The sequence below is a fragment of the Mirounga angustirostris genome, unplaced genomic scaffold, assembly GCF_029215605.1.
Source record: "Mirounga angustirostris isolate CCGP_5_RB_7025 unplaced genomic scaffold, mMirAng1.0.hap1 SCAF_6, whole genome shotgun sequence".
Taxonomy (NCBI): domain Eukaryota; kingdom Metazoa; phylum Chordata; class Mammalia; order Carnivora; family Phocidae; genus Mirounga; species Mirounga angustirostris.
In genome coordinates this window covers 139058428-139086259 of record NW_026991714.1, presented here as the reverse complement: position 1 = coordinate 139086259, position 27832 = coordinate 139058428, and the positions used below count along the sequence as shown (strand labels likewise).

Here is a 27832-nt window from a genome sequence, read left to right as displayed (position 1 = left end):
CCCCTCCTTTAAGGGCAATAGTGCCTGGAATGAGTGCCTTTGGAGAGCTTGTACTTTTTTGCCTGACTCCTGCTAGAGAATAAAAATCTTTTCTTACCTCTGCCTTCATTCCCTTGTACTGATTTCTTTTAGTGAGAGAGCTTATATCTGAAATAGTTAACATCTCCACTCTGTCACTGGCCCTCATGTCTAAATTAAAGGCCCTTCAAGCTTCACGCTCTGGCCTGGATCTGGACTCAATTACTCATTCCTCTGTTTTGACTTTATCTCTCCATTTTTGGTCCAGTTTTTCTCTTAATTTCCCCCCAGTTACTGCCAACTTATGCGTAACTTTTCCAGCATGCTGCGTGACCAGCCTCTAACCGTCTGCTTCAAACTAACAGTTTCATTATGTTAGGCCCCCCACATACTGGTAAGTAAAGCATTTACTATTTACTGAAGGATAGAATAGATCCCATTCAGAACACAGTTCCCAAGGAACTGGCTGACATCAAACACAGCAGTAAGCTTCACATCCAAATAGCCATTTTAAGCATGAGATCACTTAAATTTCTGAAACATGGGCACAGTTAGAGGCGGAGATGAATTGAACAAAGATTCCAGAAGGAAGTGGTAGACGGGTTAATGTCTTCACTCATTAGTTCAGGAGCTTCCTAGGTGAAAAATAGAACTCTACTGGGAGTGTAGAGGTGTAGGAATCATAAGAAATGCTCATTATTAGCCAAATAAATAATTACCATTTGTCCAATGGTCTATATTAAAAAGTTCTTTCATATACATGATTGCACCTTCCTCTCGCAATAACCTTTTTAAATTAATTAATTAATTAATTTTTTAAAAAAGATTTTATTTATTTATTTGACAGAGAGAGAAAGAGAACAAGTAGGCAGAGAGGCAGGCAGAGGCAGAGGGAGAAGCAGGCTCCCCACTGAGCAGGGAGCCCGATGCAGGGCTCGATCCCAGGACCCTGGGATCATGACCTGAGTCGAAGGCAGCGGCTTAACCGACTGAGCCACCCAGGTGCCCAGTAATTTATTTTTTTAAAGTAGGCTCCGCACCCAATGTGGGGCTCAAACTTATGACCCCAAGATCAAGAGTCGCATACTCTACTGACTGAGCCAGCCAGCAGCCCCTATTATGTCCATTGTGAACCCAGCAAATAATAGCTAATTTTATGGACTATTTACCATATGTCTGATTATGGTGATATATTTAACATTCATTACCTCTTTTAATTCATTAAAAATCCCAAAGAGGAAGCAACTATTTTTCAGATGAGGAAATCTGTGGCTTACAGAGGTTATGCCTAAGGATGCAAGAGCAGCAAGTGAGAGAGCCAGGATTTAAAAATCCTAAGCAGTTAATCGTTAAGTTTGGAAGTTAAATGACTTGCCCAGGGTCTCCCATCCAGGAAGTTTAGGACTGGAATTGAGCCCAGAGCTTCTGGTGATTTATTTCAAAACAGCTTTATTCATATACCATACAATTCACCCATTTAAAATGTAAAATTCATTGTCTTCTTGTATGTTCACAGAGTTGTGGGTCTTTTTTAGTCAGCTCAGACAGCCATAACAAAATACCACAGACTGGGTGGCTTATGCCACAGAATTTTTCTCACAGTTCTGGAGACCAAGTCCAAGGTCAAGACCAGCGTGGTTGATTTCTGCTGAGGGCTCTCTTCCTGGCTGATGCATGGGAGTCTTCTTGCTGTGTCCTCACATGGTAGGAGGAAAGAAAGAGAGATAACAAACTCTCTGGTGTTTCTTATTATAAGAGTACTAATCCTATCGTAAGGAGCCCACCCTAATGACTCATCTAAACCTAATTATCAGGCCACCTGGGTGGCTCAGTCGGTTAGGTGTCTGCCTTCAGTTCAAGTCATGATCCCAAGGTCCTGGGATCGAGCCCCGTGTTGGGCTCCTTGCTCAGGGGGGGAGACTGCTTTTCCCTTTGCTCCCTCTCCCTCTCTCTCTCATAAATACATTTTTAAAAATCTTTAAAAAATAAATACATAAGCCTAATTATCTCCCAAAGGCTCCTTGTCCAGATACCATCACACTGGAGACTAGAACTTTAACATTTATTTTGGGGTGACAATTCAGTTCACAACACCTCACTTCTCAGGTCAGAGGCCAAACAGTAGACTAATAAGTGTCCTCTCTCCCAATCAATCCAAATTCTCTAGAGAAAGAAATGGATTGGCCCAGTCTGGATCAAGTCTTCACCTCAGTCCGGTCAGCTATGGCCAAGCAGAGACTGCAACATCACTGAGTTATAGTGTGGTTTAAATAATTCTCTTGTTTAAGAAAAAAAGCATTTACCATACAAGTATGTATCCCTAGATGATACATTTTCTAGTATGGCTTGTTTTTAACAACATTCTGTTTCTATGATTCATCCATGTTGTCGGGTACAGTTGTGGTGCATTCATTATCATAAATGTATAATATTTAAATATGTGACTGAACCAACCTTGTTTTAGATATCTTCAAATTTGCTGATTCTTTCTTCAGATGTGTCCAGTCTACTGATGAGCTCACTGAGGAAATTCTCATCTCAGATATATCTAGCATTTCCATTCCACTTTTCTTATTGTTTCTGTCTTGTTGCTGAAATTCCCCACCTCTTTGTACATGTTGTCTGTCCTTCTTTTCCACCAGATCCAGATTCATAGTTACATTAAAGCCCTTGACTGATCATTCCAAAATCTGGGTTATGTCTGAGTCTGGTACTATTAGATTCTACTTGGTATCATTTTCTTTCTCCCTGAAGAACTTTCTTCAACATTCTTAGTACAGGTCTGCTGGTGAAGCATTTCCTCAGCTTTTGTTTGTTGAAGAAAGTTTTTAATATTATTGAAGAATACTTTTGCTGGATATAGAGGTCTAGTTTGAGAGTTTTTTTCTTTCAACACTTAAAAAAGTCTGTCCATTGTCTTTATAGCATAGCTCTGTTAAGAAATCTATTCTGCTTCTTAGCTTTGTTGCTCTGCAAGTTGCTTATCTTTTTATTCTAGCCACTAAATGATTTCTCTTTGTTACTCATTTCCAGCAATTTGAGGGGCGCTTTGGTGGCTCAGTTGCTTAAGCATTTGGCTCTTGATTTCAGCTCAGGTCATAATCTCAGAGTTGTGAGACTGAGCCCCGTGTCAGGCTCCACACTCAGTGCAGAGTCTGCTGGAGATTCTCTCTCCCTCTCACACTCTCTCTGTGCCCTTTGCACCACTCTCCCCCTCTCTCTAAAATAAATAAATAAATAAATCTTAAAAAAAAAAAAGGGTTTCATGCTCTTTTGACTGAGCCAGCCAGGTGTCCCCAGTCCATAGCCTCTTTTAAACATCTGCTCTACCTGTAGTTAAATACTGCTTTCAATTTCTAATATTGTTCATTTATGCCTTCTTTTTTTAATCTTTATCAATTTTTTATCTTAATCAATCTTATATATTTTCTTAATCTTTTAAAAGAACCAATTTTTATCCTACTTTATCATTTCAAATATGTTAACATTTAGTTAGATTTCTCTACATGTAAACAAGTATTCTTCCCTCATTCTTCTATCTCACATTTATTTTTTTTTGCATTTTATTTTTTTTATTATTATGTTATGTTAATCACCATACATTACATCATTAGTTTTTGATGTAATGTTCCATGATTCATTGTTTGCATATAACACCCATTGCTCCATCCAGAACGTGCCCTCTTTAATACCCATCACCAGGCTAACCCATCCTCCCACCCCCCTCCCCTCTAGAACCCTCAGTTTGTTTTCCAGAGTCCATTGTCTCTCATGGTTCATCTCCCCCTATTAACAGAGATCATTTCCTCCTATATACTTACATTATATATATATATAATGTAGAAAATACTTTAGTGGAAAAATCATTAATTGTGTAATCTGAAAGTATCTTTATTTTGCCTTCATTTTTGAAAGGTATTTTTGTTGTTTATTAAATGGCTAGTTATAGTCAATCAGAATTTCATTGTCTTCTGGTTTTCATCACTCCCATCAAGAAGTCTGTTGTCAGTCTGTTATCTTTTTGTAGGCTATGTCTTTTCTCTTAGTCTGCTTTTCAGGTCTTTGTTTTTAGTGTTGTTCAGTTTAAGGCAATGTGATTTTTGTTCATCCTGCTTGATATATGTTGTATTTCCTTTATCTATGGATTTGTCTTTTTATAAAGTTTTCAGCTGTTATTTCTTCAAATGGTATCTCTCTTCCATGTTTTTTATTCTCTTGTAGGACTCCTATTAATTATAATTAATGTATTATACATTAGACCTCATTCTGTTCTCCATATATCTTAACCTTTCTTGTATTATCCATTTCCTTATATTACAGAGCTGTATTCTTAGTAATTTTTAATATCTACCTTCCGTTTCAGTAATTTTTTCTTTTTTCCAACTAATTTTCTGTTTTACCTATCCATTGAATTTTTTTAAAATTCTAACTGTTGACATTTTAAACTTCTATTTGGCTCTTTTTGAAATTTACTTGGTCATTTTTTATAGTCTCTTGTGATTTATATCTTTTATTACTTTATTTTATTACCTTATATATTTCATCCCTTATTTTTTTAATTTTTAAATTAAGAAAGATTTTTTTTAGAGAGAGAGAGTGTGTGAGCAGAGAAGGGCAAAGGGAGGAAAAAGAGAATCTTAAGCAGGCTCCATGCTCAGCATGAAGCCTGATGCAGGGCTTGATCTCACAACCCTGATATCATAACCTGAACCGAAATCAAGAGTCAGATGCTTAACCAACTGAGCCACCCAGGTGCCCTGTGTATTTGGTAATTTTTGATTATGACCTCATTTTTGGTTGACCCTATATGGAATCCAGGGGGTCTAAATTGAGAATGCTTTTATCAAAATAGGATTTTTGTTTGCTTCTCTTGGGAGCCAGGGATGCTACTAATGTGGGATCATTTTAACCCCTTTTAGTAGCCTGGCTTAATTAAGAGTCTTAGGTCTAGCCTCTCCAGCTTGTGTATTTGTGTACTAGAATGCAAATGTCTATGAGGACAGGGACTTTATCTAATTGTTTGCCATACCTTCCTCATTGGCTATTACATGGAATATATTACAAAGGTATTTGCTGAAAAGTCATTGAGGAGCTCAGCCTGCCTTTTTTTTTTTAACTTGAAGTTATGCAAAAAGCAGAATTATTGTCATGATGCTTATGAGAAGTTTAGGTTCAGAGTGAGAAATGATGGTGCGTCAGCAGTTAAGAAGCTGTGGGAGTAAGAATCCATATTCAGTCATTCAAAAAATCAATAAGGAAGATGGTTAGCAGGGGGGAGATGAGTGGGAGATGGGTGAAATAGGTGATGGGGATTAAAGAGCACACTTAGCATGATGAGCACTGAGTAATGTATAGAAGTGTTGAATCACTATATTGTACACCTGAAACTAATATAACACTGTATGTTAACTATACTGGAATTAAAATTTAAAACTTAAAAAAAAAATCAATAGAGAGTAGAAATTACTGATAATGTACACTGAATTTCCTTTCATTAGAAGTTGAAAGGGTATTTTTGGCAAGAGTCAAATAGTAACTTATCTTTTTACAAACACAGACTGAAATGTGTTTTTTCCCTTTGGTCTATATAAACTCCTTTTTATAATTGCAACCAATAGAATATACTTTATTTTCTGACTTTAAAAATTGACACTTAGGGGCACCTGAATGGTTAAGTGTCCAACTCTTGCTTTTGGCTCAGGTCATGATCTCAGGGTCATAAGATTGAGCCCCGTGTCAGGCTCTATGCTGAGTGTGGAAGCCTGCTTAAGATTCTCTCTCTCCCTCTCCCCGTCCTTCCCCCACTTACTCAAAGTGCAGGTGCACACTCTCTCAAAAAAAAGTGCAAGCAAGTGCACTCTCTCAAGGAAGTGCATACTTTCTCTCTCTCAAAAAAACTAGTGCTCGATTTTTCTTTTAAAATTCTTTGCACCTTACATTTTGTTTTTACAATGATTTGTAAAGTATTACCAGTTATTTTAGATGAGAAATTTGTCAGAATGTTAAGCTACTAACAGGAACTTGGTTGCTCTATGGTTGGATTAATTAGTTTTAGATTTCTAAGATTATAGGAAGAGATTCTGGGATGACATGATTGATTGCATTTCAAAGTATCATAGCTCCAAAATATAAGCAAATCATATATATTTTATTTTTTTAAGATTTTATTTATTTGAGAGAGAGAGAGAGCATGAGCAGGGAGGGGGTAGAGGGAGAGGAAGAAGCAGACTCCCCACTGAGCAGGGAGCCTGACTCGGGACTCGATCCCAGGACCCTGGGATCATGACCTGAGCCAAAAGCAGACATGACCGACTGAGCCATCAGGTGCCCCACATCATATATATTTTAAAATCTGAACTGATACATAACCCAAAGGCTAATGCTAAACTCATAGGGCAAACTTTCTTTAGTCAAAGATAATCTTTTACAACAAACTTACAACTTCGCAAGCTGCCAGTCAATTTGGTACTGAGTACTAACTGTGTGTCTAACAGTATTGTGTAAGGTGTCTTATTTCAGACTTATAATTATATACAGGAGTGTGTTAGTCTTTTATAAGCACCTTAAGGATAAAAGTAAGATCTGTTCATTATGAGGCTTTTGCACTGTACCTGTATTTCTGGTGTGAGGTTCTAAGGACCAGAGCTGTTGTGGCAGTTGGAGAAAAGGACTGGATATTAACTAAAGGATGAAGATAGAGAAACACACAATTTTGGGACCTCCCTATCTTATGAGTATGGTGTCTGGTATCAAAATGTTCTGTAATATGCTTCTAGAACAATTCAACAAAACTATCCAAGTCTCTCGGGGCACTTGGGTGGCTCAGTCGGTTAAGCGTCTGCGTTTGGCTCAGGTCATGATCCCATGGTTCTGGGATCAAGCCCTGCATCGGACTCCTCTGCCTGCTGCTCCCCCTGCTTGTGCTCTCCCCAACCCCCCCTCGGTCAAATGAATAAATAAAATCTTAAAAAAAAAACTATCCAAGTCTCTGATTTCAAGGAACTTACAATAGTTGGGGAGACAGGATACACATATAACAAAACCGTTCAGTAGCAACACATAGCATTGTATTAAGTAAAAATAGGTGGTTCTGAAAATACAGGCTACAGAAGTTGAGAGAACCAGGAGATCAGTGTGGGTTAAGGTAGCTGGAGAACATTTCATGAGGAGGCAGTGTATAAGTTAATTTGGGTAAGAAGAAGGGCATTTGGGAAGAGCAATGAGAATGAACAATGGGAATGAGGTAGATTGGATATTATGATGTTATTGAGAAAAGGGACAGTACTCCATCTACAACAGAGTATTTCCTTAGGGGACTAGCTAGAGATGATGCTGGAGAGGTAGGAGAGGATAGATTACAGATGGCTTTAAAATCGCTGTAGACCTTAAGCTCCATGTAGACATTTCTATCTTGTTCACCATTATAACTTTAGTACTTACCATAGAGAATGGTACATAGTATATTTCAATGAAATTCTGTTGAATGGATTCATTGTGTAGATGAAGACACTGTGAATGTTGAGGCTTTATCTGGAGATCAGTGGGAATGCACTGGAGGTTTTAGAGTATGAAGATGCCATAGTATAAATAGTGTTTTAGGAAAACTATTCTCAAGGTAATAGGCAGAATGACCTGGAGGAGGTGCAGACCAGATGTGGGGAGAGCAGCTGGGCTATTTGTGTAATCATCCTTTGGGTGAGAAGGGTTAATAATGACTGAGGATAGCCGAAAAGAAGAGTTATTTTGAGACTGAACCAACTGGATTGTGATTTATTGGCAAGTCTTTCGCCTAGAATCCAGTGAAAAGATGTTGTCAAGATGGATAAATGAGTTAATTTTTGTAGTTGGTAGTTGAATTTGAGAATTTCTATTTTTATTACTTATCTTTTTTCTCGTATTTCCTTCCCCACATGATCATTTGATTCGGCTTTCTTTGATGATGCTCAATTATCCACCAATTTATTATTTTTTCTAGAGCTATTATGTTCATGTGTTCTTTGAATACTTCTGGATTGTCAGACTTATTATACATATCAGGATGGATTTGGGAAGTGCCTACACAGAAAATAATTAGAATATGTATTGTGAGCGTGTACAGAGGACTAGCTAACAGAGAAGGGAGTGAGTGTGAATTGCTGAAACTTGGAATTCTTCTGCCAGTCTTACAGGTTAAATAAGATACTGTGATTGTTCTCAAAGTTTAAAATTCCACCTCTTCAGTTTATAACTTCTGGATCTGGTGGTTTTTGTTATATTGCTTACTACCATCAAGCTCTACCATCAACGTTTATCTTTTGGGCACTAGGAGACTGTTTCTGTATTTTCTCGTTTCTACCCTGGCATATTGAAAAAGTGGATTTGTTTGGAGTGCTCGGCCTGGTCTCCATTCCAGCCCAGCTCTGACACTTCAGAGTAGAAACAGTGAATCAAATGTGTCTACAGGCATTCCTTGAGTGTCTGTTCACCCAAGACGCCAAGTAGGCTCAGCCCTGCTTTGCAGGGCTTTACCTCAAAGGTCGCGGAAGAAAAGTCCATCTCACCCAGACGACTTCGAAGGGGCTCGCTGGTCGCTAATTTTGCTTTGACCGCCGAGCGTGAGCTGCCCAAGGCCTCTTCCCACTAAGGGCCAAGCCCCCCGGGGCAGTCGTGGTCTTCCTCTCCGGCCAAGGGCACCACTTAGGGGAGGGAGCAGAACAGCTCTTTCTTGCTTGCTTTCTCTGGGACCAAAAGCAGGAGGCTGTAGAGCCACTAATAAGAGCAACAATATTATTATTAATTATTTTAAATTAAGAATCCCAGTCGGGGGAGGGGAAGACGCAGACCCTTACTGCACGCTCCACCTCGCTCGGGGACAAAAGCCCCGCCTGGCGCCGCAGCGCAGCCGGCGGCGCGTCCCCAGCAGCCGCTGGACAGGGTGGGCCCGGCCGGGGCGGGGGAGGCGGGGGAGGCCGGGGAGGCCGGGAGGCGGGGGAGGCTGGAGAGGCGGGCCCCGCCCTGCGCGGGCCGCGGGCTGTCAGCGTTGCCGCGCCCGGCGGCGGGTCTCCACGGTCGCAGCGGCCCCGCCTGCCCGCCGCGCTGCGCCCAGCGGGCGGCCAGGTGTCCTGCGGGCGGCGTCCCCGCGCTGCCAGCCACCTCCCCACGGCAGGCGGCGGGTGTGTGCGCTGGTGTGCGTTTCGGGGATATTCTCCTCCCCACGCCCTGCCGGGTTTCTCCTCTGCCCTCCCTGCTTCGGCTCCTGCTGCCTGAACCATGTCTGCAAGGGGTGAGTGGGGACCAGGTGGGCGCCGTCCCCCGACCCCGCGCCAGGCCCGGCGGGGCAGGGCGCGGACCAGGGCGGGCCGGGCAGGTGCGGAAGGGCGAGGGGCTGCGGGAGCCGCGCTGGCCCCAACCCGGCCTGAAACTTTGGCAGCGGATCCCTGGGCTCTGGGCGGCTGGGGGTGGAGGGGGGCGTAGAAGGAAGCCCTCGCCCTTGACCTTGATCCCCGGATGTGGGCGAAGCCTGAGGGCCAAGGTCGGTGCCTGGCTCACCTGTGCGAGCCGCACGGCTGGGTTGGGAGGGCGTGGGGGATGGGCTTCCCGTTGCTTGTCCTGCTGGGGAGCCGCCTGAAGGGCTGTCCAGGAGAGAGGAAGAGGTATTTTTTTCCTCCGTTTTGTTACCATTTTGCAGCTTGATTATGGAAGGAATCCAGGGCTTGATGCAGTAAGATTTAAAGCTGCAGTGCTTATACCCCATTAAAAAAAGTAAATTCCCTCTACCTGTACTCCTCTTAGCATTAATCTTCATCCCCCACCCATTTTCTTTCTGGAGTGAAACAATTACTGCAGGTAAAACTGGGTGAAAGTAAAAAAAAAAAAAAAATCCAAATTGATTTTCAGGCAAGAGTGAGGGGAATGTATTTCTTGCCATCTGGAGCCAGTGGTGATGCTGGGGAGAGTGGGTTAGTCATAGCTCAGTGGCTGCTACTATGAGTGAAATATTAAAGAGATCAAGTCATTGTGCAGTTTGCTAGCAATTAAAATGAGTGACTCGATTGCTTTGCCATAAGCATTTAAGGAAAATATTGATTATCTTTAGAAAGGGTATTTGCAAAGCAATAAGTACCACCCCTTTTGATACCCTAAAACTTGTAAGAGGAGTTGCAGAGTTGTTTTTGTCTCTCTCTCTCTCTCTTTTTTTTTTTTTTTGACTCTGAAGGGTTAACCCTGCTTTTGGAGGGGGGCAGTTAAGGAATTTAATAACATCTGTCGGATGATTTAGTGCTGCTTTTCAGGGTTCGCTCTGGGGCATGTAATGAATAGACTAATTTCTAATGTTTAAATTTCTTTTTAAGGAAACTGGTCTTTGTTGATCTGGCCATATGGTTGGTTGGTTCCATACCTGGAAATGGGGTGGTAAAGGTTAGGTGGAATGACAGAATTTACATTTGTAAATACTGGCCTCCAGAGGTGACGTGAGGCCCCCAGATACTACCTGCCTAATGTTGCCTAATGATTTGTGATTAAAGAAAGAAAAAGGAGGGTGGGACAGATATGTTTATAGGACTCTGGATGTGTGTATGGATCTACCAAGTAACTCCAGCTGTATAATCTCTGAACTGCGTTCTAACACCGAGGCTTTTGGTCCTGAGCTCTGTCCTAAGTACAACAAGGAACATGGGAGGAATATCGCTCATAGGTTGTAAAGCTCTCTGTGGTCAGAGTCCACTTCTGACCCAGCTTTACATCACCCAAACCCCTTAGTACAGTACCTTGCTCACCATAGGAGCCACATAACTACTGGGAACCTGGTATGTCCTAGGAAGCATCAAGTTGATTAAGAAACCAATCCCCCCCCCCCCCCCCCCGCCACATACACATACCTGGAAGTTTTGCCTTGTCTCTGGCCCCTTCTATTATGGGGTCTCTGTGGTTTATCTGAGGATATGAATGAGGATGGCCCCAGGGATTCAGAGGGCTAGAGCCCTGGGTTGGGTTTAGATATTTCCCAATATTTCTCAACTATTTCTTCTTGAACCTTGTTTCAAGAAGGATGATTTGGAGTCAGACATAGACATGTGACCCAGTTGTCTTGTTTTCTCTTCAACTCTGTTAATAATTTTGCATTTAACAGTTAAAAATCTGACTAATAATATTTTTGCAGGGGCAAAAACCCATGATAATTAATATCGGTTACTGCATACTTATTATGTTAGGTACTTTACATGTATTCAATCATTTAATTTTCACAATAACTGTCAAGTAGATACAGTATTACCTCCCCATTTCACAGATGAAGGAACTAAGGTATTGAGAGATTGTGTGATTTGCCTGAGCTCAAATAGTTGGTAAGTGGCCGGTCCTGATTTCCATCCACGTCTGTCTGACTTCTGATCATATCACTTTGTTTTATTGCCTTTTCATTATTAGTCCTTTGAATATTATAGTAAACATCCCAATCATTGATTTACCAAGAAGAGAGAGAAAATGCCCTATACTTGAGTTTAAAGGAGATGGCCTTTGTAAGGAAGTTGGAATTCCCAATACATTCATGGGCATTTGGTAATCACAGAGTGAAGGAAAAAAAAGCCACTTGCTCCTTGCTATTATTAACTTGCTATTCCCATTCTGTTTCCTCCTACTTCAGTTTTGAGGACCAGAACACCAGAACTTCTTACGTATTACCAACAACTCAGGATTTTTCTAATGTTTTTATGAAGCACTTTTATTTTTATGAATTTATAAAAACAACAACAAAAACAACCAACCAATCAACCAACCAAACAAACAAACAAACAAAAAACAATTCTAAGTGATTAGCAGAGTACCTAGTAGAGTAGCTGTTGAATTGAGCTGGTGTGGAAAAATGTCTATTTGCCATTTATTTTTTACAAAAGATGTCAAAACTCTGAGCTTTGCTGTGGTTTTCTAATTCAGTATCTGCTCTCACCTATACTCCTGAAAGAAGAGATAAAGCTTCAGGATCAGAAAGTTAATATGTCTATTTAAATACCTAATTTATAAGTGGGAAGGTCTTTAGACATTTGGAAAGATAAATTTCATTGACCTAAGAAATGATCTCTGCTTATTTCTAATATCTAGGCTTATAGGTTATGGTGGGGTAGAAATACTTTTTAAACATTGAAAACTATTGAATTTCATATAAAAGTGATTTTATTAAAAATTTTAGAGAGAAAAGATCATTCTTTAATTCATCTGGCCTTTAAGATAGAAACAAGGTCCTAAAATTCAATTCACCATTCAAGCTAACAATAAAAAGTATTCTTTAATTTCGTGATAGGGCAAGTTAAGACATTTCCATCTTGTGGTCTTTTAGAATATTTTCATCAAAGGCTTTTAATTTGGTGTTGTATTTTTACTACTAAAGCCTAAATGGAGCCATCATATCTTGATTTTGGGGTTGCCAACTAGAGGAAATTACCACACTTAGAATAGAGTTTCTCAAACTGGAGAAAATAGTCTAGGTAATCTTTTTAAAATGTTGATTCCCGGGCCTCATTCCAGATCTCATGACTCATAAACTCCGAAGGCAGAGCCCCCAAATCCATGTATGTGAAAAGCTCCCCAGGTTATTCTAAAAACCATTACAATACAGCAATAAGAATCATCTGGAATATTTGGCATACTGATGTGAGGGCTCTGTTTCAGATCTACTGAGGCAGAATATTCATGGAGAGGCCTGGGAATCTGAATGTTTAATCGGCCCCCCATGGATTCTTATGTACAGGCAGATTTGGCAGCCACTGAATTAGAACTTGTTTCTTCTAATTCAGGGTTCTGTATCATCCAGCAAGTTTTGAAAAAAAGCTGCATATGAATTATAAAAGTAATGTATTATAATTCATTAGTAATATATTAATATAATAAAAATATTTTATATTAGCAAATTAATGGATATACTAAATATTTAAATTATAAAGTAATATATTATAAATTCAAACAAATATATAAAGTTAAGAATGAGGCATGGCAAGCAGTACATACTGTGCATACTGCCTGGAAGTTTCTATCTGGTTAGATTTGGTTAAATATAATAAATATTAAGTACCTAGTCTGTACAAGACACATAAGAGATCACATAAGAGATCATGAGCCCACTAGCTTTTCAGAAGCTTGAGTCTTGAGAAGAAAGGTGCAGGTGTGTGTGGGTAGAGTCCATTGCACTGGCAGAGAAAGACCTCAAAGTATGTATGCTCTATAAAATCTTTAAAAAAAAAAAAAAAAGGGCGCCTGGGTGGCTCAGTTGGTTAAGCGACTGCCTTCGGCTCAGGTCATGATCCTGGAGTCCTGGGATCAAGTCCCGCATCGGGCTCCCTGCTTGGCGGGGAGTCTGCTTCTCCCTCTCCCACTCCCCGTTTGTGTTCCCTCTCTCGCTGTGTCTTTCTCTGTCAAATAAATAAACAAAATCTTAAAAAAAAAAAAAAGTATGTATGCTCTAGAAATGTTAGATCATAATCTTTGCTTTCAGGACTTCCATAAAACTGGAAGAAATCTGAATGTTCATCCACTGGGGAATAAGTGACTAAGTTACAGTACATCCATATGATGGACTATTATGCAACTATTAGAAAGAATGAGTTAGATCCATAATGTGTTTGGTCTGGAGTGAGGGCCATGATATATTGTTAAGTGAAAAAGGGCAAGTTTTAGAATAAAGTGTATGTCATACATTATCCCAGTTTTGTAAACTGAGAAGAATTCATATGTGTGCATATGTGTGTGCTCTGTGAGCACAGAGAATACCATAGAGCAGTAAACACCAAGGTTACCTCAAAGGCAAGGATGGGGAGAGGAGATAGCTGGCTTTTCTTTGAGTACATCATTGTGTTGTTTTCTAACAAGTAGACATAGTTTGAGAGAAAAATCCAATAAAGAAAAAATGTACAGTTCCTCCCCATTCATTCATTTTTTCAAGTCAGGAACATAGGTTTTTATTCATTTATTCAACATTTACCGGACACCTGTTATGTGCCAGCAACTGGTGAACAGGACCCAGTATACATTGTCAAGGAGCTCACAGTTTTATGGAAGAGACAAATACATAAATACTTATAATAATAGGATATGCTGAGAGCAGAGAGAAAGAGAAAGATAATATGGGATATATAGAGTATTATGGTGATACAAAAGAGTGGCCTTGAATACACCCGTGGGGGTAAGGACTGTGAGATCTTGAAGAAAACAGACTTGTGTTCTTGGAGAATGAGCTGGATTCTTAGATGAGCCAGATGACAAAGGATGGGATTGAGGGATGGGCTTTTTCGGGACGGGGCATAGAAAGGAAACAGTACGATGTGTGTTGACCTGGAAAGCATGTTGGTGCAGGATGGCATGCTTGCCAGGGAGAGGAGAGCCAAATCTCAGCTGAGTCAGCAGATGGAATAGGGCACTTCAGGGAAAGGCCAAGGATGTAGGGAGTTTTGTTTACAAGGAACTGTGGTTCCAGACAGCACAGTGGAAGGTTGTAAGTGGTAGAAGATGTGTAGTCAGAGGGAAGAAGCACAAGACGGAAGGGGATGAGAAGGGAGAGGAAATGAACAGGGATGGGGGCTCTTCATTGTTTCCATGAGTCAGACTGCAGGAATGAGAGAGAGAGTCGGATGCAGTTGGCCTCAAGTGTCCTCACTTTGGCATTAGGGGCTTTGGTTGCAGACGATGCTGAGTCCTGGGCAGTATCTGCTGAGGGCCAAGAGGCAGTGAGGGCTGCCATCAGCTTTCTAGAGTAGCAATAAAGCCCTCTGCTGGACAGTGGTTCTTCCACGGTGTTGGGGTGCAGGGGGACTATAAGAATCAGAGCTACACTCTTTTTGCTGACTTCTTCTGCTTCCATGTTTATGGTGGGGCTCAACCAACTTGTCTCTGTTCATTGATAAAGGGGGGACTTCCGTCCTGTTTCTTCTTTCTCTCTCTTTCTTCTTCCTGAAATTGGATGGCTGTTATAACAACCAGTTGCATCACCTTTATCAGTTTCTCATGGTGATGCTATAAAGATTAATGCATGGAGGGTTTTTATTTGGTGTTATATAGGGTCCATTTTTCTGGCCTGTATTAGCTAAGTTTTTCTCCTCTGAGTTACAGAGCCTCAAACGGTTTATCAAACTGAAGACAAGACATTTTTGAAAGCCAAGTTTAGCCATTATTAGTTTTGATATGAAAAAAAATCAAAAGAGCAACACATTACACTTCTAGCACTTGTATTTAAAACAAATGGGTTGTGGGGCGCCTGGGTGGCTCAGTTGGTTAAGCGACTGCCTTCGGCTCAGGTTGTGATCCTGGAGTCCCAGGATCGAGTCCCGCATCGGGCTCCCTGCTCAGCAGGGAGTCTGCTTCTCCCTCTGACCCTCCTCCCTCTCATGCTCTCTGTCTCTCATTCTCTCTCTCTCAAATAAATAAATAAAATCTTTAAAAAAAAATTAAAACAAATGGGTTGTAATTCAATAGATTTTTTTTTTACATAAGAGAAATAGTTTTTGACATCAGTATCTCATAAGTGGGAGAATCATGTTTCAGAAAAGATTTTCAGAAGATTAAATTGTTCCCACATTGTATCTGTAAATAGCATTACCTTTTATTTATTTATATATTTTTAGTTTTGAGACCTCAGGTAGAAAAGTTTGAGTTAATCATATTTTCTCAGGTTATGGCTCATTGTCATCATCAGTTCATCTGACTGATGAACTGATCTATCTATCTATTTATTTTATTTTATTTTTTTTAAAGATTTATTTATTTATTTTGAGAGAGCGAGAATGAGAGAGAGAGAGAGTACATGAGTGGGGGAGGGTCAGAGGGAGAAGCAGGCTCCTCGCTGAGCAGGGAGCCCGATGCGGGACTCGATCCCGGGACTCTGGGATCATGACGTGAGCCGAAGGCAGTCGCTTAACCAACTGAGCCACCCAGGCGCCCAATTTTATTTTATTTTTTTAAGATTTTATTTATTTACTTGACAGAGAGAGAGAGCGAGAGAGGGAATACAAACAGAGGGAGTGGGAGAGGGAGAAGCAGGCTTCCCACGGAGCAGGGAGCCCGATGCGGGGCTCCATCCCAGGACCCTGAGATCATGACCTGAGCCGAAGGCAGACGCTTAACAACTGAGCCACCCAGGTGCCCCTCTATTTGTTTATTCTAAAGTTTATTTATTTTTTTAGTAATCTCTAAACCCAGTGTGGGGCTTGAACTCACAACCCTGAGATCAAGAGTTGCATGCTCCTCTGACTGGACCAGCAGGCACCTCTCCCATTCCTTTTTTTCCATGTAGGCAACTATTCTAATACACTTGATATGCGTGTTCTTGAATTTTATGGATGTTCTGTTTGTATTATGTCTGTGTGTTTCTGAGGATTAGTCAAATTCTTAAATAACTGATTTGATGAACATGTACATGTTTCTGATCTTATTTGGAAGCTTACATCACTTAATATGATAGCATGCCTTATTCTGTCAGGGACTAGTTATATCCAATGAAAAAAGGTTAGTCCTCATCTCAGAAGAACATAAACTGATTAGGGGTGTGTGTGTGGGGGGGGGTGGGTGTGTGTGTGTTAAGTTATATACACAGCTGACAAGAATAGGATGTGATAAAGATTATCATTTAGGAGTAATCACGCTGGTATGGGAGGGTCAACTAATTGTGGCTGCTGATAACCAGAGCAGCTTCGCTTCAGAGAGGAGGTAGAATCTGGGTTGGACCCTGGAGGATGAGTATGAATTTGGCGGGCAGAACACTAATGATGTGCATTCCTTCCAGAAGGAACAGCACAGGTGGAAACATGGAGGAGTGAGAGTGCAGTGTATGCGGGGAGGAAGAAGTCTGGGAAATAGGGGGCACGAGATTTGTGGTGAGGGGAGGAAGAAGAACAAGGAGACAAGGGGATGATATATGAAACTGGTAAGCCTTTACATCAAAGTCTTTTCCTAAATAGAGAACTGCAAATGCAGAGAAGGGACGTGAGAGGTCTGTTCCTGGTAGCATTCAGGTAACAACTCATCCCTGGTTGTGCAACTGCCCACAATACACATTAGAAATGGTATTTTATCACCAAATAATGCTGCAGGGAGTTACATTTTATCCTGACTGCAGTTCTCATTGAGGTAGAAATCTTGCCAAAGGCCCACTCTTGTGTTTCCTTTTATATGGCAGATTAGGCTATCACCCTTATCCTTAGCTTTATACTTGACACCAGAACATCCCAGTGCTAAGAATGCTGGCTCATGGGAAGGTTGGATACAGAAGAGCCAAACAACATGTTTGTCTATAGCAAGGGGAAGGAGTGAGGCCATTCCCCAGGAGAAGTGTGTGTTCTTAACTTGATCCTATTTTTATATGCACCTTACCAGCTCCCTCAGTTCAAGAGAAGAACAAAACAGCACTAATTAATAGAGCCCATTAAAATGAAAGATGAAATTTTGTAAAATTTATGGAACATTTCCTTTGAGATGGTAAATTAGTCTTTATTATCTTTTATGGGAGAAATATTTCTTTTTCATGAGCCTATGGTTTCAGGTTCTTCTCTAACTTCATCTATATTAGTATTCATTGATATAAGTAGTACTAATCACTTGATGCAGTTTGACATTTTGTTGCTCCATTCACAAATGCTACTTAGTAAGACCTCAAATGTACTTCACTTGTGGCTGCCCATTATCTGCTTAATCCCTGGTTTCCAATGTACTTGGATAGAGAAAGGAAAAGGAATGTGAGTGGTTAGCATTTCACCCTGGTTAAAGTAGCTGTCTCTAGGAATATCATCCTTCCGTCCGTCCGTCCGTCCATCCATCCATCCATCCATCCCATAAACATCTGTTGAGCCTTCCTAGAGTTCATAACCATACATACATCATTGAAAATCCGGCTGTCTAGATTTGTTGTCTTCTGTAGCCCATCTTGTCTACCCACCTTGGAGATAGCATGGCAAGGTTCCACAGGTACCTATGACTCTAGCCTATGGAAAGAACAAGCCCTCCGTTTCCTGCAGGCTCACCTGAGGCACTTCCATTCTTATCTCTTGTTTTCTCACATGCAGGTTAGGGGATGCTCTTTGCTGCCTTTGTGAATACCTCATGGTCTAGAGCACAAATATCATCATTCTGTCACAGACAACAGCCTGAGGCCAAAACCAACTCACATACAAACTGGAGAGGAAACTGTTTTAAGGGTAAAAAAAAAGATAGAGAGGGACAGAGAATGATAGAGGAAGAGAGAGAGAGAGAGAATATATGAGAGCAATAGAGGGATTGATGTAGCTACAATAAGATTATTAAAAATTGAAAATAGATTGGATTTGAGTAAAAAAAAAAAGGAAGTATTTGCTAGTATAAATTAATTATTACATTTGTTCTTTATTGAGAAGAGAAGCCAGTGGAGTTGCATTTTATGTTAGTTATAAAAGGGAATTCCATTTAAGAAAATATATGCTTTCATCTCTCCTCTTCCCCCAAGAACAGAAATGTCAACCATTTATCTGTAAATTTCTTGACAGCAAGCAAGAAGATTGTGATAGGCAGTAGTTAACTCTTTTGGTCTTTTGACCTTTCTCACTGATAATCAATCAGATAATATTTATTCAACCTTTCTCCCAAAGTAGCCAGATTTATTCCAATTCTCATCCATTTCTGGACTGATGATACTAATATATTAATTAATGAAGTAATTTAACAAATATTTAATGAACACTCTGGGATAAGGATTGTCATGATTTGGGGGTAGAAAAATATTAAAGGGGGTTGGAATTTGTGATTGAATGAGGCTGGGGCAGTTAGGGGCTGGTCAACATTTATTGCTCACATTTAAATATATACTGTATTTTGCATGTACCAAATAAGTAATCAGACAAATGGGATATTTCTGTGTAGGACAAATGCTAAACCTATGGGATACTGGACAACAGTTAGATAATAGGGCTATCCCAGGTAAACTGGGACCATGGCTTTCCAAACTGATAGTTTCTAGCCAGAACATGCTTTGGTGAGGTTGTATTCTTTTGTCTCAGAAGATACAATTTTGGTTAATTTCTGAATATCTATTTGTAGTATTAGCTACATTGTATATTATCAGCATCAAAATTTAAATTAAATCCTGGGCTGGCTATTTCTTCCCCATCAATCTAGCACTTTTCTGGGCTGTTCCCTTTCATGGGAACTTGATATGTTCAGATGTAATTACTACTAGAGACAAACAATAACATTTAGTACAAAGTCAAACCCAAATGAATTTTTGGTGTATTTGTGTTTTCTTTGGGGGGCGGGTGGTAATTCACATTCTAAAATAGAATTTACCTTCTATTGGGGTAAATTATCTAGTGCAGAGCTACTATGGAATGGAAATGTTTAATGTCTTTGGTCCCTCTATAGTCATTTTATTTATTTTAATTTTTTTATTTTTTAGAGGGGGGAGGGGCAGGGGAGAGGGAGAGAGAGAATCTTGGAGCCCAACGTGGGCCTTGGTCTTACAACCCTGAGATCATGACCTGAGCTGAAATCAAGAGTCAGACACTTAACCTACTGAGCCACCCACGTGCCCCCACCCACAGTCATTTTAAATGAACGGTTCTTTTTTTCCAGTTAATGCAGTTTCAAAGCAGCTTTAAAATGTTCGATTTACCTATGATTATCCTTGGACTCACTCCCTACTTGATGACTCTCTCCAATGTATTGGAGATGTATTTCCCTAGTACATTGCATTATTTTATTGGGAAAATTATGTAATATGCATTTACTACTCTAAGGAATTTGTTCATATTTTGTTTTATGATAACTGGATGGGCAAGTCCTTATTTAGTAGATGTACATATAAAATCCTTTGTCTTACTGAGCCCTCCATTAGAATAAAAGAGAAAGCAGGAGTTGTGGGTCAAGCACTCAAAAATTACTTGCTGATTAATTAGAGATCATATGACTTTGGTCCTTTGTTAGATAATTCTTTTTTTCAGGCTTATAAGAGGAAGCACTCTACATACAAAATGATTACTGTTCACATTTTAATAAATTAAAGTTCTTCGTACAGTGTGTTCTTTCTGTAGCTCTATGGTATCATTACATATGAAAATAATACTTTGATGGTATATATAAAACTGTTAGCCAATTCATAGTTTTTCCTAAAGAAAATACCCTGTCATATGTTTTGCTTAGGACTGTGTCCATGGTCTTTACTCATGCTTTTCTTCTCCAACTTATTGAGAATTCATTTACAAAACACATCCACCACAGGGTAGCCACCAGAGAACTGAATGGTAACAATGCAGGGAAATGAGGATAATGAAGTAAACAGCTATTTCTGGCTTTCAGCTCCAAATAGGAATGAACAGAAGGAGAGGAGTCCCAGAGTCTGGGGGAAGGAGGGAGGGGGGAAAGCCATAATTTTTAAATGTTACAAAAAATGTAGAAAAGAGGTTTAGGTTGGCAATCTCTAATGGATTCCAGGGAGACTTTTGTTGTTGTTGTTCTGTGTAAAACAAGGGAATCTTTATTTTGATTCATTTAAGCAATTGGGTTAAGTAATGAGCATGAGCATCCGTGATGGTTTAGTTTTCTCACCAGCTCCTTAGTTACTGTTTATTTTAGGAGAATCTATTCTGTGGCTAGACTTTATAGAAATTGTAGAAATATAGTTATAAATCATGTATTCATGTGTCCAGTCATTCAATAAGTATTAGTTGAACACCTGCTAAGTGCTCAGGTTGTTCTAGGTATTGGGGTAAGACAGCCACTTACCAAATAAACATATAATGTGACAGGTGGTGACAAAGGGCTATAAAGAAAAACAAAGAACAAGTAGAAGAGAGAATGCTAGGGAAATGAGAGCAGGGAAGGTGCTTTTTTATATGGGATGATAGTGGGCGGCCTCTGATAAAGTGACATTTGAGCAGGGACCCAAAGGAAATGAGGAGGGTCATGCAAATTTCTAGACAGTGTGTTTTCTAGACAGTGAGAGGGTTTTCTAGACAGTGAGACAAATAATGCAAAGGCTTGAGATCTATCTTGGGGACCAGCAGGGAGGCCAGTATGGCTAGGTCAGAGAGGACAGACGAGAAGGAGGAAGATGAAGTTGCAGAGATGGGGGGGGGATTGTCATCCTTGCAGGTTACTGTGAGGACCTGAGTTTTCCTCTAAGTGAGACTGCCTGAGATAGGAGAGCCTTGGGTAGTTCTCAGCAGAGTTGTGACTTGATTTGATGGAATTTAAAAGGATTGCTTGGTCAACAATGTGGAGAATAGGTGGTAGTGAGCAGGAAGACCAGTGAGGAGGCTACTGACCATTATTGACCATTTTTGTAATGGTCAGAACAAGAGAAGATGGTGACTTAGACCAGATGGTAGGTGAGCAGCTGGTGAGAAGTCACTGGGTTCTGCAACTATTTCTAAGGAAGTGCTTATAGGACTTGCTGGTGGGTTGGAAGCATGGAGTGAAAGGGAGAGAATTGAGGATGCTTCCTTTTTTCTGTCCCTTTCTTCTCTTTTCTCCCTCTCCTTCTCCCTCTCCTTCTCCTTCCCTCCTCCCCTCCTCCTCCTCCTCCTCCTCCTCTTCCTTCTTCTCCTTCTCCTTCTCCTTCTCCTTCTCCTTCTCCTTCTCCTTCTCCTTCTCCTCCTCCTCCTCCTCCTCCTCCTCCTCCTCCTCCTCCTCCTCCTCCTTCTTCTTCTTCTTCTTCTTCTTCTTCTTCTTCTTCTCCTCCTCCTCCTTCTCCTTCTCCTTCTTCCTCTTCCTCTTCCTCCTCCTCCTCTCCTTCTTCTTCTTCTTCTTCTTCTTCTTCATCTTAGCATTTGTGAGTATGGCATGTAATTAACTGTAAGTAGAGGAGCTAGGACCTACAGAGGGATGGGGAAGAGTATAGAAGCAGCAGGTTTGAGGAGCAGGAAATCAAGCACTCTGTTTGGACAAAACATTCTATTATGAGGACATTTATTGTGCCCATTTTACAGACAGAGGAAATGAGGCAGAGAAGAAGTAACTTGCCTGAGACTATCTAGCTAATAAGTGGTTGATCCAAGATTTAAATTCAGGTCTTGTTAAAGCCACAGTATGCTCTACCCACCATAACACTGCCTCTTTATATTAGGCTGAAATATATGCCAAGAAAATAATGTATCTAGTATTTATATCTTAATTACTTATGATTTCTCATGAGATAATTCTCTGCGTTTTTAAACATGGCTTGTGTTTAAGGGAAAAAACCTGTTATCACATTGTTGCAAATTTTACTATATATCAACATTATCGTTAGCACTGCAAAAATGCTACTGAAACAGGAAGAAGCGTATGGCATTCATTCATTCATTCATTCACTCATTCACTTTGATGTAATCACTGAGTGCTTGCTATGAGCCAGGCTTAGGGGGGTGGAGGGAGTGGGGGGTCCTAGCTCCTCTACTTACAGAGCTCTCCGACTAGGGAAGGTGAGCGAGCTATGTACAGAAGCTGCAAGGGGCCAATGGTGTGATGGTGGTACATGTAAGATGTTGAAGGAGCACAGAGGAAGGACATTGGTCCATCCTGGTGGATATTGGGCCAAAGAAAACTTTACAAGCAAGTGATATTGGAACAGGGCCTTGGAAAATGAGTGGAGTTTGCAAAATGGAGAAGTGGCAGAGAAGTATTCCAAAACAGGAAACAGCATGGTATTAGAATTTTAAAAAATGGTAATTAAGCATAGTAAGCATTAAGAAGAAGACATTTGAATTGAAGTGTAACATACAGGAATGCTATGAGGAAAATTTAAAAATTACCTTCGGGAACATGAAATGTTTAAACCATTAGAGAGAGCTACCGTGCTCTTGGATAACAAAACACCATCTTGTAAAAATGTTCATTTCCCCTAAATCTCTCTATAAAAGAAGGGAAATCCCGATTAAAATACCAGCAGACTCTTTTTAAGAGATATGGCAAAATGGTACTGTTCTCCATTTTGCACAGTGAAATATATGAACTTCTGAAACAGAAGTATAATTAAGAGAGATTAGCTTAACTGAATATTAAAATGATATGACACTACAATAATTAAACCAATTTAGTTTGGAGAAAAAATCGAGTCGTGGAAAGAGATCAGTGAACACATCTATATGGAATTTAGTTATAGTAAAGTGGCATTTTTTTTTAAGATTTTATTTATTTATTTGAGAGAGAGGATGAGATAGAGAGAGAGCATGAGAGGGGGGAGGGTCAGAGGGAGAAGTAGACTCCCTGCTGAGCAGGGAGCCCAATGTGGGACTCGATCCCGGGACTCCAGGATCATGACCTGAGCCGAAGGCAGTCACTTAACCAACTGAGCCACCCAGGTGCCCTGTAAAGTGGCATTTTAAGATCTGTGTGAAAAGAGAGATTATTCCTTAAATAATGTGGGTACAACTGGCTGTTTAGAAAAAGTCAATATGGACCCCTTTCTTATTCCATATGCACATAAATTCCTAATGTATTAAGTAATTAAGTCTAAAATAAATGAAGCAATAGATGACCTGGAAGAAGACACAGGTGGTTTATGACCCAAGAATGTTAGAAGGCTCCTGACCATTTATCAGGATACAAAGCCTTAAAGTCATAAAAGGAAAGGTAGATACATTTAGCTACATAAAAATAAAAGACTTCTGTGTGGTTAAAAATACCACATTCTTCATTCTGGCTTGCAGTGCTCACAAGACACCAGCAGAGCTGACCTGAACCCGGCCTCCTGCACCAGAAAAGTCCAGCCAGCAGGTAACAAGGAAAGAGGCAGAGACAGGCATGGGATCCCACCAAGGGCCTTTTTGAAAGCTTGGCAAGTGCTTTGACAGTGTTATTAGTGTGAGAGATCACCTGAGGGCCTCACTGAAGTTTTACTCTCTGCACAAAGCAGGCTGGACAAGTCGTGAGGATGGCATTCACTTATTCATTCCATAAACACGTAGGGAGAGTTTGCAGCACCAAAGGGTATAGAGCAAGACTGTAAGGCACAGTCCCTGCCTCAAGAGGCCACGTTGGATCAGGGATTGATATCCCTTTGTGATTGGAAAGTCATGGTCATGTCCTGCCTTCCGGAACATTCACACTCCTTAGGCTAGTCTGGTCTGAGGCTTGAACCCTTTTCCAGACAGTTATAGGAAGGACACTAAGTGGTTGTCTATGTTAAGGTTCACATCAGGCTTCCTGTGACCCTGGCACACCTTCATCGTAGAAAGAGAGGTAGCTAGGTGGGAGTGTTCTCCTCCTGGAAAAGGTGACAAAGGAGCAGGGAGAGCTGGCCAGAAGTGGCAGGCTAACGAAATCATTTAGCTCAGCCTTTTCTCCTGCCACAGCAGAGCTGTGTAAAGGCGTAAAGGATATTTATTCACTGGTGTTCAGAACATTGGCTCTAAGTGAGCATCCTACTCGTGTCTCTTGAAGATGAGCCTGCCCTGGTTCCCTGAATCCCTTTGATTAAATCAGGGCCTTGCTTTGGAGGCATCCTTTTGCCCTGACTTCTCTGCTAATAAACATAATTCAAACGTGGTGGTATAACTCTGCTTATCCTCCAACAGCTATGCTCCCCCACCCCAACACCAGACTCTTCCACTTTGGCGTCTGTTAACTGAGCAAAATTGTCTGTAAATTCTGAGGAGCCAAGGACCACGTGTTACACACCTTTTCCCAGATCCTAGCCCACCTGAGAACCTGAAGCTGAGTACACGTTTACTAAGTAGTTATTGAGAGCATTGGGAGAAATGGGTTGCCATGCACGCAGTCCACAGCTTGGCGGGACAGACACGTGACGGGGGTGGTTGGAGAAGGTTTTGTCCCAGAAATTTCTCAGTACTTCGAGCTGAACTCCTGTAAGTTGGGCGTGATTTGGAAGTTCATTTCCTCATATGCTTCTGCTCTTAAACCTGACCGAGACACAGCTGTGTTTTTCCCACTTGGGTAGGGAGTGTTTGATGTGCAGCTTCTAACCTGATGCGTCGTGTTCTTCGGTGGGCTGCATCCTAGAAGGAGTGAGCCTAGGCACGTCGATGTGGTTGCTGTGGCGGGCAGTCACTGCTCCTGGCCGTGCATTCCGTCTCACCACGTCACATGTACAGCAGGCATCCTGAACCTCTCCCCTTGCCCCTGCTCACACCCACCCTCCTCATTCCCACCCGTCAGCAGGTGCCAGGATGGGGCAGAGGTGCCGGGGTACACATTCGTTATGTTGTGGCGCCCGCTGCATTTCAGCTGTCCTAGCCCCCCTCACAGTGTCCCTCAGCTATTTGTAAGAGTATCCTAAGGCATTGTCTCCCGTGGGTCTAGGAGAAGGCTATGTTCAAACATCCAGCTTGGCTAAAATCCTGCTGCCTTGGTGTACACAACTTTCTTGGGAACTGCTGTTTTCAGGGGGCCTCTGGTCACTTCTCCCGCTCCCGCCCATCTGGCCACTAGTCTCCCTGAACTGGTTTGAGCTAAGCATGGCCAGAGGCTCTTCACCACGGCATAACCAAGACCAAGGTGTAACTTAGAAAACTAACTAAAAGCTTTTTTTTATTATTTAAAAATAATTAACATATAGTGAATTATTAGTTTCAGAGGTAGAGTTTAGTGATTCATCAGTCTTATATAATCACCCAGTTACCCCATCCTCCCAGCCACCTCCCCTCCAGCAACCCTCAGTTTGTTTCCTATGATTAAGAGTCTCTTATGGTTTATCTCCCTCTCTGATTTCGTCTTATTTTATTTTTCCTCCCTTCCCCTCTGTTCATCTGTTTTGTTTCTTAAATTCCACATATGAGTGAAATCATACGATATTTGTCTTTCTCTGCCTGACTTAGCTCAGCATAATACCTTCTAGTTCCATCCACGTTGTTGCAAACAGTAAGAGTTCATTTTTTTGATGGCTGAGTAATATTCCATTGTGCCTATATACCATATCTTTATCCATTCATCTGTCCAGAAAACTAACTAAAAGCATTTTTAGGGGTGCCTGGGTGGCTCAGTCATTAAGCGTCTGCCTTCGGCTCAGGTCATGATCCCAGAGTCCTGGGATCGAGCCCCGCATTAGGCTCCCTGCTCAGCGGGAAGCCTGCTTCTCCCTCTCCCACTCCCCCTGCTTGTGTTCCTTCTCTCGCTGTGTCTCTCTCTGTCAAATAAATAAATAAAATCTTAAAAAAAAAAATAAAAGCATTTTTAATCCTAAAATCTCTAATCTTAACCATCCAGAGAAAGTCTTTTTGACATAAAAAAGGAATATATACATATACTTAAATTCAAACAAAAATTTTAATAACAAAATGAGAAGTGATAGGTCCCCACCCCCTAAAGGAACTACTATTATATTCTCTTGAGATTCTCTTCTAGAAAAAAGTTATGTATTTACTAGGACACTAAAATCAATCCATCGATTACCTATAAAACTATGATCTACCTGCCTACTTCCTTAAAAAAAAACCACTTTGCCTTTTTACATAATATATCTTGAGATCTTTCCATATTAGTACATACAGATATAGCTCATTTTTATGACTGGGTGATGTTCACGCACATGGTTGTACCTGTACCTGATTTAATAGTCCTTTATTGATAGATACTTTGCTTGTTTGCTTTAATAGGCTATGCTACACTGAACATCTTTGTGCATATATCTTGTTGAGAATTTTTTTTTAGAACAGTCAGAGGTATTAGACTGTAACTTTTAATGAGGCTTTACTGATAGTTCAGAGAAACTGGAAAACGAGCATGGTCCAGGGAAGACCTCAAATACTCCTCTGTGGTTGACTCACCCTATGCTCTTTCCTGTGCTGCCTCTTGCCTCCCTCCCTCCCACTCAGTCTCTGCCCAGCTAGGAGCACCTTATTTCTTCAGCACTAGAAAATGTTACAGACATTTCCTTCATTTATGCCAAGGCACAGACAACTTCTAGCCCTGAGGAAAAAATATTTATTTCTCCTTGCTTCATCTAAAGCCAACCTCATAGCATCTTCTGGGATTAATTTCCCCAGAATGATTGACAGCAAGAGATCAATTGCTTTTAGGACAAGATCATCACAGAATAGTCTGGTGCCGATATATTTCTCAAAGGCTGGATTGTTTATTCTTATTCATGGTCTCTTATTATACTCCATCAAAAAAAAATCTGAAAATTAATTCTTTTTAAGGTTGACTCCAAATGTGCCCCCTTAAAAATTATCCAAATGTCAGGCCCTCTACAACAGGCAGTACAAACCCATGGAAGGATTGGTGATGAAGTGGGGGACCTGCATTCTTCCTTGAGCTCTGTTCTCCTGCTATGTGATGTGATCATGGGCACAGCATACATCAGACCCCCTCTTAGAGCCCTATTCCCTATTCCTTTCTGTTCCCTAGATGACCTTGAAAGGCTCTTCCACTTCCAAGTCCTGAAACCAAAAATGAATTTCCAAATCCAATGACTCAATTTTACTTTGACTCAATTCCTGTAATGCTTAACTCTCAGCTGGGGTTTCAGCCCACAGGAGCAGAGTCTGGAAGCATCTTAGGGAATGTTACTTGGGCAGAGGGGTTGGGGAAGGGGCTGACTGTCATTGTGAGTCATGGCACTGAAGTTTTAGGCTCTTTATCACTTTCACTTTTGCAAGAGGTGACTCCTAGTTTACCAGAAACTTCTGAGAGGTCTGTGATGGGTTGGGTGTTTTCAAGACAACAGCAATGAGAAGTTTGTTAGTGAAAGGAGAACATCCTTCTTGAGTCTGGTTGTCTTATACCATTTCAAATGATGATTATAGGGTCATTTGGTCATTTGGGTCAAGGATCCCAAACATAAAACTAACAGAGAGCCTACTTTGCTCTTTGAAAGGGTCATGTGATGTTCATTAGGTTTGCTGGATGCACTTATTTGGATGCATTGATGGATAAGGATTAACATAAGAAT

At 40.8% G+C, this 27832-nt stretch overlaps 1 protein-coding gene across 1 annotated transcript in view; it reads left to right on the top strand.

Moving 5' to 3' along the window:
* Positions 1-9025: 9025 nt before the first annotated feature.
* Positions 9026-27832, top strand: part of ABLIM1 (actin binding LIM protein 1) — a 296293-nt gene continuing 277486 nt past the window's right edge. Inside the window, exon 1 of the mRNA XM_054508405.2 lies at positions 9026-9280. Coding sequence (XP_054364380.1) covers positions 9268-9280 — 13 coding nt within the window. The 5' untranslated portion in view covers positions 9026-9267. The remainder of the gene's footprint in view (positions 9281-27832) is intronic.